The sequence below is a fragment of the Glycine soja genome, chromosome 20 (assembly GCF_004193775.1).
Source record: "Glycine soja cultivar W05 chromosome 20, ASM419377v2, whole genome shotgun sequence".
Taxonomy (NCBI): Eukaryota; Viridiplantae; Streptophyta; class Magnoliopsida; order Fabales; family Fabaceae; genus Glycine; species Glycine soja.
This window is the reverse complement of record NC_041021.1, coordinates 39,436,054-39,445,936: the sequence shown is the minus strand read 5'-3', so window position 1 is coordinate 39,445,936 and position 9,883 is coordinate 39,436,054. Positions and strand designations below refer to the sequence as shown.

The 9,883-nt window shown below is 30.8% G+C and overlaps 1 protein-coding gene across 1 annotated transcript; it reads right to left on the bottom strand.

The window, feature by feature from the left end:
* Positions 1-5,815: 5,815 nt before the first annotated feature.
* Positions 5,816-9,089, bottom strand: LOC114402418 (zinc finger CCCH domain-containing protein 15-like). Its single transcript, XM_028364982.1, has 3 exons — positions 9,009-9,089; positions 7,884-8,659; positions 5,816-6,644 (listed from the first exon to the last, which is right to left on the bottom strand). The coding sequence occupies exons 2-3, from the start codon at positions 8,646-8,648 to the stop codon at positions 6,315-6,317; spliced, it is 1,095 nt and encodes a 364-aa protein (XP_028220783.1). The 5' UTR covers positions 8,649-8,659; positions 9,009-9,089; the 3' UTR covers positions 5,816-6,314.
* Between the last annotated feature and the right edge of the window lie 794 nt (positions 9,090-9,883).

The window sequence follows — 9,883 nt, the reverse complement described above, 5'->3', positions numbered from 1 at the left end:
ATTTTATTTAATAGTACAGCTTTTTTACTAATGTTTTTAGGAAAAATAAAATACACTCTCTAATTCACTGTTTTAAATATATATTTCTCTACGTAATTGACTATTTTTTCCTACAATTTATTAAAAGTTATAAAATTAAGAGAAAAAGTAACTCAAATGATATAAAATCCAATAAATTTATTTTTTTTAATAAAATTTAACTAATAAAATAATATATTTAAAGAAGCGTGTAGAAAATATGTTCTAACATTTCTTATAATTTTTAATTAAAATTTATTAAAAGCTATAAATTATAAAAAAAATATTAAATAAGTTAAAACACACAACTTCTTATGATTTTTAATAAAAATTACCATCAACAAAATAAGACGTATATAAAATAATTTTAAAAAGTATGTTCTTAATATTATAGGAAGAAAAACTATAATATTAAGAACATACTTTTTATTAAAAATATTAAATAAGTTAAAACACACACAACTTCTTATGATTTTTAATAAAAATTACCATCAACAAAATAAGACGTATCTAAAATAATTTTAAATTACCATCAACTTCTAATTTAGTTTCTTTTTAACTGTTGACAGACCTTTCCCAAATCATAAGAATGCCATTTAACCCTCCTATTAAAATATAAACTCTTAAGAACTCTTTGGTTTTGGAAGAAAAACTAGAGAAAACAAAATAGAAGAAAATAAATGAATGAAAAATGAAATGTTTTAATTTATTTGATAAGAGAGAAAATACAAAAAAAACTTGAATTTTTTCCTTCTCTTCATTTAATTGCAAAAAAATAGAAGGAAAGAAAAATTGTAAAATAACATAAGTACTCATATATATAAAAATATAATATTATCATTTTAGTATATCATGTATTTTGAAAAAAAAATTATGTAAAGGAATGTTTTATATTATTATAGTTTTATTAATATTACTTTACTATTGTCATATGTGAAATAAGAGATATTCTGGATAAATCACAAGAAATACTTTTTCTCCTTATATTTTCATTCCGAGAGGGGAATTTTCTTACGTCAGTTTCACTAATTTTTTCCTTCCTATTTTTACCCAAATAAATGATGGACATTACCTCTTTATTTCAATATTTATATTTTTCTTTCATCAATTTTTTTTATTAGAATTTTACCGAACCAAACAAAGCCTTAATTTCTTATGTTTTTTTTTACATAACTTATGTGGTTGAATGAATAAAAAAATCACATATTAAAATACCCAATTCTATGTGATTTTCCGGGCCACAATGATATTTCCCAGAACATACCGAACTTGAAAAATATCAAGAGAAAAGTTGCAAACACATTTTTTTAACATATTCATCTAAATATATTCTGTTTTATTAATTAAAATTTATTAAAATAATAAAATTGGATGAGTCTCAGTTATATTTGGTTATTCATTTTTTATTTTTTATTTTTTAATAAATTTTAACTAGTTAAAAAAATATTTTTAAAAAATGTGTTAAAAAAATGTATTTCTAAAACTTCTTAAATAACAAATAGATACTAAATAACTCATTATTAAAATTTAGATCTCTATGTGTCAATTTTGTTAAAGAATATAATTTTTTTATTGGTAAAAATCAAACATAATATTTATAATAATTTAGATATATATTCAATCAATTGAGGTATTCCTTACTAAAGAGTATCCTTTATTACAACTATACGTGCAAGATTTGTTTAAAAAAATGTAAAAAAGCAAGTAACTTATCAATTTGAATGAATTTTCATCTTTTTTTATTTGAAAATGATTTTTCATCAACGAATATATTAATATTTTAGATTCTTTTAAGGCATTAATATTTTAGATTTATGTCTCATTCTCTTATTTATGTCATTTTATCTACTTTTAACTCATTAATCCTCGATCTATATTCATACTTTAAAAATTACAATCTTTACTTTTATTTATTGTTTGAATTTGCATTTTTTTTAAAGTTCACAACTCACTAGTCGGTCTTACTGAACACTTTTTCTTTTTTTCTTTTTCTAACTTTGCCTCTTATTTCATTAAATCTTCCATTTTTTTATTAATCTCTTTTTTTCAGCTACGAAACTTTTTCTTACATATAAACTCTAATATCATATTACAAAGTTATTAAAAAAATAAAAAAATGGATGAAGATTAATCTCCATTAAAAAACATGGTCGATCACTTATAGAAGAATTTTCTCCTCTATTATCTTATTTTGAAGAGATTGAGTCTTATTTAAGGAATTGAGTCAAATACCATTCAAATTAACGATTTGTTGTTGGTATTAATTATCAACTTGTTATATTCATTTATCCTTTTTATTTAACAAAGCAAGAGTTTATGCTTTTTAACTGTCCAACTATTGTAAATTTGTTTTTATATTTTATAATGTTAGAATATATTAAATCATATATTTTATAGTTTAATGTATAATCAAATTTACTGTTTTAGAAAATTGTAGCTTATTTTCAAATTTTAAGATGTTTGTTTATATAATAAATTAATTGTTTAAAATTGTTAATTTTTGTTAATTTTGTAGAAGTAACTATCTTATATTAAAACATCTATTTTCTTTATGATAAAAGCAATCTGATTAATAAATTTGAAATGTAATATTCACAAAATTACGAGCAGATATTTACATAAACGGATTATAATCCAATTGGATCAACAAAAACTATCTTCCGCACAGTCATTTACATTTCACTGAACGCATTATCATTATGTTTAACTTGTAAAAACGTTTAGTTTAATAAAGAAAATCCATGTAACTTAGTTAGAAATCAAGAAAGAAAACTTTGTTAGCCATTATAAGCGCACCAAAACCTTTAAAAGTGTCCAGTAAAATTATTTGGATTTGGTTCAGCTTGATATGGATACATGGATCTACGAATCCATCCAAAAATATTTAAACATCTTTTGGAGCCAGCTAAATTAATTAGCATCTGTCTGTAATAAGTATATTATTATAGGTATCTCATCGATGATTTATAGAAACCTTAAACAAGAGAACGAGAGAAAAGATGAAAAATAAAAAAGCAATTTGTTATCTTGAAGTAACATGTCCAGCAACAAAGAGAGAGCGGTTAAAATTAATAAGAGATCAAGGAAGATAGTTAAGGTCCATAAAAACTTAGATCTATAATAAGTGTATGGTATAAAGAGCAGATCTGAAGAAGAAAGGTGCTTACCATAACAAGAGGAAAGAGCGGAGAGCAGAGTGGAAAGAGAGGAACCGAAGGAAATCATAGGAATGGGTGGAATCGGCAAAAGGATAAACAAAACAACACAACACTGAGAGAGATCGAGATTGAGTTGAGTCTCAGATATATTCTTTACCGACCCTCCCATCTCCCATCACTTCCTCAAGCTCTTCTCCCTTTCCCTTTCTCTCTCTATGAATATGAATCACATTCACATCTAGTGGAAGTGGTTGGTTAACAATACATAAATATATATAAAGAGGATGTGAGCTGTGTTGAAAACGCGTGCCTGACTTGGCATGGAGTGAAGAAAACGGTGACAGCAGACCCTTCATTATTAATTTATGGACCCCTACCCTACCCGCCATGTCTTTATTTTCTTATCAACACCTACACGAATCTCCCCAACCAATTCAACTTTGGATTCTCTGTCGTCAAACACACAATGCAATCTCTGCCGTTCAACTTCTTTTACTTGATGGTAATAAAATATTAGATAAATAGTTTGTAATTAAAAAAACTGATAAATTAGTTCTGAAAAAAAGAAAATTTTAAATTTAATTTTTGAATGTATAAAAAAGTATGATAAATTAGTATTATAAATAATTTAATGACAAATCTTATAGCTTATTGTCATATTAACTCTTCAAAAATATAATTTGTTATCAAATTAATCTCAGACTATTATAATAAAATAATTTCATCAATTGAATAAAAGATATTTTTTCATATTCAGAAACTAAATTATATTATTCATATTTTTTAGAATAATTCATTATTATATCACATTTTTAAGATAAATTTTATTATTTATCCTCAAATATAAATTCAAAAGTATTTCACAAAATAATAAGTATACATATGGCTTAAATGGTGAGTATATTGATTATTTTTATAATAATTATCTTTTTTTTACAAATATAATAATTATATCTTAAAATTCATATTAATAATATTTTTAATTAGTTAAAGATATGATTTTTTTCCATTGATAATACATAAATTTAAACTTTTTTTTAATTTTTATAATTTAAAATAAAACAGAGAAATATTAATCATACTTTCTATGTCAATTATTAGAAGCATGATTAGAAAAACATACATACATTCTTTTATTAACTTCCAAAGAGAAGTAAGTCACCCTGTCTATGTCAATTTCGGGCTATCCTATATTTTATACATTTCTTTTTATTATCATGCAATGCAAATGCAATTATAATTTATATCTAACTAGAATGGAATTAATTTCTTGTTTCTCAGGAAGAAATACACGTGTTTCTGGACATATAGGTGGACCGGCCCTGTGGTGCTCTACCTGGACGACATGTGCTGATCAATAACAATTAATGACCATCAACATGACACTCCTGAATACCCTTTATAGGATGGTTTTTGTCCCCTTTTTATTCAATATCTATGTCCCAGTTGTCCCAGTTGGAGAGTTTGGGTTCTTTTTTGGAGCTTGACTCTGATCAATTTTTCGTTGATGCAATCTTGGTTCGAATTAGTGAGTTGAATTCTTAAGAAAATTCATTTTTCATGCATGTTGACTCTAGAACTTAGTACTCCTATAGGTGAGATTGTTTTGGTTTATGAACTAGCAACAGTAAAATGCACACGATGGTGTGGTAGGTTTAGTTGTAAAGAATTAAACATGAATGAAGTGTTGCCAAGCTGCCCCAGTTATACGACTTGATTGGTTTGCCTGAGCAGGCAAGTTCGTTTCTGGAAGAGGATGATAAGTGATGACAATTGATGGAGAAGTATGTGATTAGGCAAAATGAAATGTACCTCAGGCTGTCCGATACTCAAATGAGGGTTCAAAGAAAATACACTTTGATGCTGTAGTAGGGACTTTTAATTTTCCATTGAGAGCTTCACTAGATGATTCTAGTTATACTACTGATTTTATAAAGAAGCTCATACTTCAGCATTTGATGATTTGAAGCAGAGATTGACAGGAAAAATAAATAAATAAATAAATAAATAAAAGGCGTTTGCAGCTGAGTTTGTTAAGACAGAATTAATACTCCTCTGGTGCTTCATTTGTATGATGTATGATAAATTGATAATATCGGTTCAGTACTCCAAAAAAATTTCGGAAAATCTTCTGATATTGGCCGATTACTAGTTGTATTTTATGATTTCCTTGCAAGCAACTCCGGGTTCAACTTTTAACTGAGCCATGCACATTCCACTATACTATTACTTATCGCTTAGGTGCACCTCTCAATTCCCAGCCTGGCCCAATTCAAAGATGCACCTATCTACAGTATCTCGTAGTCACAGATCTTTGTATACAAGAAAAAAAAATGCCTTCCGTGTTTTGGTCCACAAGCTTAAAAGACCAGCTTGGCATCGCCGGAATCGGACCTGACTTTCACGACACCTATAATCAATCGTTTTTGCATAAATGTTCGAATTTCGAAGGATCTAAAAGCTACCAATGTCAAGGTATGTGCTATCATTCGGAGGCCCAAATAAACATGGCAGTATGTCCTAACGTTGACCCATTTGTTTCACAGGACAAGGCCAGGACTAAGGAATCTTGGGCTAAATGCAAGTAAGGTACTATCTTGGCCTAAAAGGGAAAGATAGATTTACTTGATAAGCAAATGGAAGTGAAATATATTTGTACGTATTAAAAGAAAAAAGTTCAAGCAGCTAAGAAATAGACTACGCTATAAACATATTACAACTTAAGGGCAATGAGAAATTGCTTCCTTTGCAAAGTATCAAATGGTATCATTGCAAAAGTACCAAAAAAAAGTAGTATCATTACAAAGAATACTTTCTCTTTGGTTGCTTGGATTGGGATCATCAGACGTATTATGTATGTAACATTCAAAAATGAAAATGTCAAACTTGACGGGAAGAAAAAAAGAAAGACACGACGACGAAGACGACTACTGACCACATTCTCCCCAAGAATCCTGCTATACATCTCATATATTGCGGCAAGCAAGCAAGCCTCCTATTTTGTATTTTGTATTTTTTGACCCTTACTTTTCATGAGAAAAGTAATTATTGTTTAGCTCGTGGTTGTCCATGTTTGTAATTACACAGTGAAGAATATTATGTACCAATTACGTTTAATCCAGCAGCAGACTATGGATCTTATCTTTCGAGCTTCATTGATCTTGGCTTAGGCTGCGATACGACAGCTTTCTCTTGTTCAGTAAGTGCATGGCGGAAATGGCATCTATGGCCATATGGGCACACAACCCCAGCAAGGACCATTCTGCAGACCTCAGTTTTGTAGCGTGGGTGGCGGATCACTGGGCGAAGCTCCCCAATACCATGAGCAAATTGGCAGTGGTCTCCATATGGGCATGTGCCAGTTTCCTGCCACTTATTACACAGCTCAGTCTTGAACATCCCTTGGTTATACACTATCATTTCAAGAGGCTCTTCCTCTTTCTCCCCTCCACGCACATATACCTTTTGCTGTACCATACAAACACATAAGCAAAATTTCGAAAAATAATCAAATACCATAAATCAACAAATAAAATAAATTTAAAACTGCCCCCCTATTCTTTAGGATAGCAACTATCAAGTCTTGATAAATTAATTGTCAACAACTATCGTGTTAAATGTTGCACTTACAATTTTCAATCATATAATATATAGTAGTTAATAGTCAAATGACTTTCTAGATTATATGCCCAATTATGCATTTATATCTCAGGATACATGATGTACAAGCAAGTTATTAAAGTATATACTTTCAACACATACTAATCATGTTAACTATTATTATTAAAATGTAAATTATTATAAATTTTTTAACTTTTATTCCATGGATAAAAAAACTATTACTATTAAAATGACTTCTTCTTCATGTTCTTTGCCGACAATAAATTTTTTCATCATATAATAAATATATTTGCATGAATAAGATTTTACCATTAGCATTGATAATGTCATCTCATAGCTCATAAGGTATTTTTGTTTGTGGCTATTAAAACGTTGAACTTACAAAACCACTAGCAGCAGAATGACTAATTTAATTCATATATAGTACAAGACTATCATAAATATTTTAAAAATTTAGAGATGTAAGAAAAAAAAAGTTATTTAGTAGACGTTGTATGGCTAGCTCTATCAACTATTTTAGTCATGCATGCCAATTTCTATATATTTCAAAATTCATAGATATGTAATACTAAAACTGTATGGCTGCTCCATGTATATATGAATTAATTTAACTTAAGTGGAACATGATACCCAGACAAGAAAAGGAAACGGGAAAAGCTTTGAACCCCACCTAACCTAACGACCCTAAAGCCCAGGATATGCAAGCCACCAAACAGGTTACGTACAACTGTCACAGAAACCTTGGGCTACTTCTTTTTTGCCTAAGAGCAAGTTGAACTAATGGGTCCTGTGAACCCGAATATACTAACTAGAGTAGCACACTTCCAAAACAAGCACACGCAAATGAAAACAACCCCCCGAAACTACTCCATTCGATGCAGCTACCAGGTAATGACATAGACAAGCAAGGTCTTACTTCTTTTGAAAGGAAAATAATTAGCAACTAACAAGCACGTCAAAGTACAGTAAATAACGATAAACACAATAATCACACCGCGCGCAAAACAAATAACAATATAATAATATTAACAATAATTAAAAAAAAAAAGAAATAAAAGCATAGGTAGTTAGCACGTGTGTCCTTACAACGGGTTCAGGTGGAGTGGCGGAGGCGCGTGGGCGAGTGGCGCCTTTGTTGCGAGTGGCATTGTTGTTGTTGGGGGCAAGAGCCGCAGACTGAGACATCTTCAAGTAGCCATTGGACCTCACAGAAATGCTCTTAGGGAGCGAGAACCTCTCCACTTCCACCACGTTGTTATTCTCAATCACGCTCGTTGGACTCTCGTCCGAAACTTCCTGCAGCTCCTTATTGTTATTATTATTATTGTTCATAATATTGTTATGATTTTGATTATTGTGGTTGTTGTTATTCCAATCGGCATAATTCTCTTTATTCCCTTCCCCAATGTGGAGGCCGCGGAAGCCATGCAAGACATCGAACAGCGTCGGTTGCATCTGGCCGGAGGAGCCGCCGCCGCCGTAGTGATTCTCCAGCGAAGCCTGGATGACGAGGTGCAGCTGCTTCTGGAGCTCCTTGTTCGCGGCTCGGAGCAGGCCATTCTCCTCCCTCAGAGCCTCCACCTCCTTCGAAGTTTCCACCAGGCGATTCAGACACATGCTTTGACGGTTCACCATGTCCTGGTGCTTCTGAATTGACTCGGAGTAAGGATAGAGCGAACCACCGACGCCGCTGCTGTTGCTGCAGCTCGCGGAGAGCGAGGGAAGGTTCTCGCTCGACAGTGCCGAGTACAGCGAACTGTAGAGGCCGCCGGTTGATGGCATTTGACCGGCAGAGGCGCCGCCGCCAAATCCGCCGTTGGAGGAGGGAGAGCAAGTGTCCTTGTTATGCATTTTACTCGGTGCTGCAAAATCAGCAAGCAAAGATAGTGAGAAGAATTTCCGAAACGTGACGTGACGTAACGATCGATTGATTAACTGAATCGTTTCCTTCGATCAAACATTAATTAATTCATGTGCATATCAATTTTCAGATCATATATAAATTAATAACCGGTTCGTTAAAAGTTTACAAAGCGTGATCAAAGAAAACGATGAACTATTCAAGAAATGTCGATGAAACAATTGATAAGTCTAACATGCAAATTGATCAATGTACATGAGAAAGTTAATTCAGAGAAAAATTAAAGAAGCTAGCTACGGTTCAATGAAGAAACGGAGAATTTCTTGAAAAGCGCGCAGGCACGCACTCACCTTGCTGCTGGTTCTGAGCTTCTCTGTGGAGTGAGGGAATTTTAGAAAGAGAAAGCGATCTGAAAGAGAGTGAGGTGGAAGAAGAGGTTTTATAGTGGTGATGGTTGAGGTGTGTGTGTGTGTGTGTTTGGTGTGCGAGGGAAAGAATCGTCTCTGACACACTTCCTAACAGAATAATCTTTCGGACCTTATGCAATTTTCGCGCCTTTCCCTAATTGCCCCCACTCATTTCAAAAGATCCGGACGATCTTTTGGGGGTGATTTTTGGTATTTTAAATTGATGAGTTCCTTCAAACATAAATTGGTCCTTGATATTCTTTCTTTTATGAAATAATAATATATTCAGTTTTCATCTTACTATACTAATTGATTCTGTAATTTCGTCTAAGTCTAAACTCAATTCAGCGACATAATAAACTATAATCTTGTTATCAATTATTGTTATAAGCATCGTTTTCTATTCATTTGTACTTAAATAAATGTTTAACTAACGTCAGCAAACATATGCACTCACATCAATAATTACTTAATGCAGAAACTAATATGGGTTTTGTTAATTATTGTTTTTGTTAAGAAATACTAGTACAGTAATAAATTAAAAAATATTAAATGTTATATTTTGATATAAAAAATTACTTAAAATTATTAACATTATCTTAAAAATAATAGTGAACAAAATTATAATAATACTTGTCTAAAATGGTCACTAAGTATATTTTATATAAAAGTAACAATTAAAAATAGTTTAAATGACAAAATAGTTGAACCGGCTCAGAGAATCGATTTTTTTTTTCCACTGATTATTAATCACCTGAATATTTCTTTAAGTGCATTATACATATTTAAGAATTTCTTTTAAAAAAATACATATTTAA

What these genes read in the sequence shown, in the direction of transcription:
- LOC114402418 (XM_028364982.1), bottom strand. Translation starts at nt 8,648, where the DNA reads ATGCATAACAAGGACACTTGCTCTCCCTCCTCCAACGGCGGATTTGGC. An exon ending in CCACTCCACCTGAACCCGTT is followed by an intron (nt 6,645 to 7,883) that starts GTAAGGACACAC and finishes TGTATGGTACAG; the next exon opens with CAAAAGGTATATGTGCGTGG.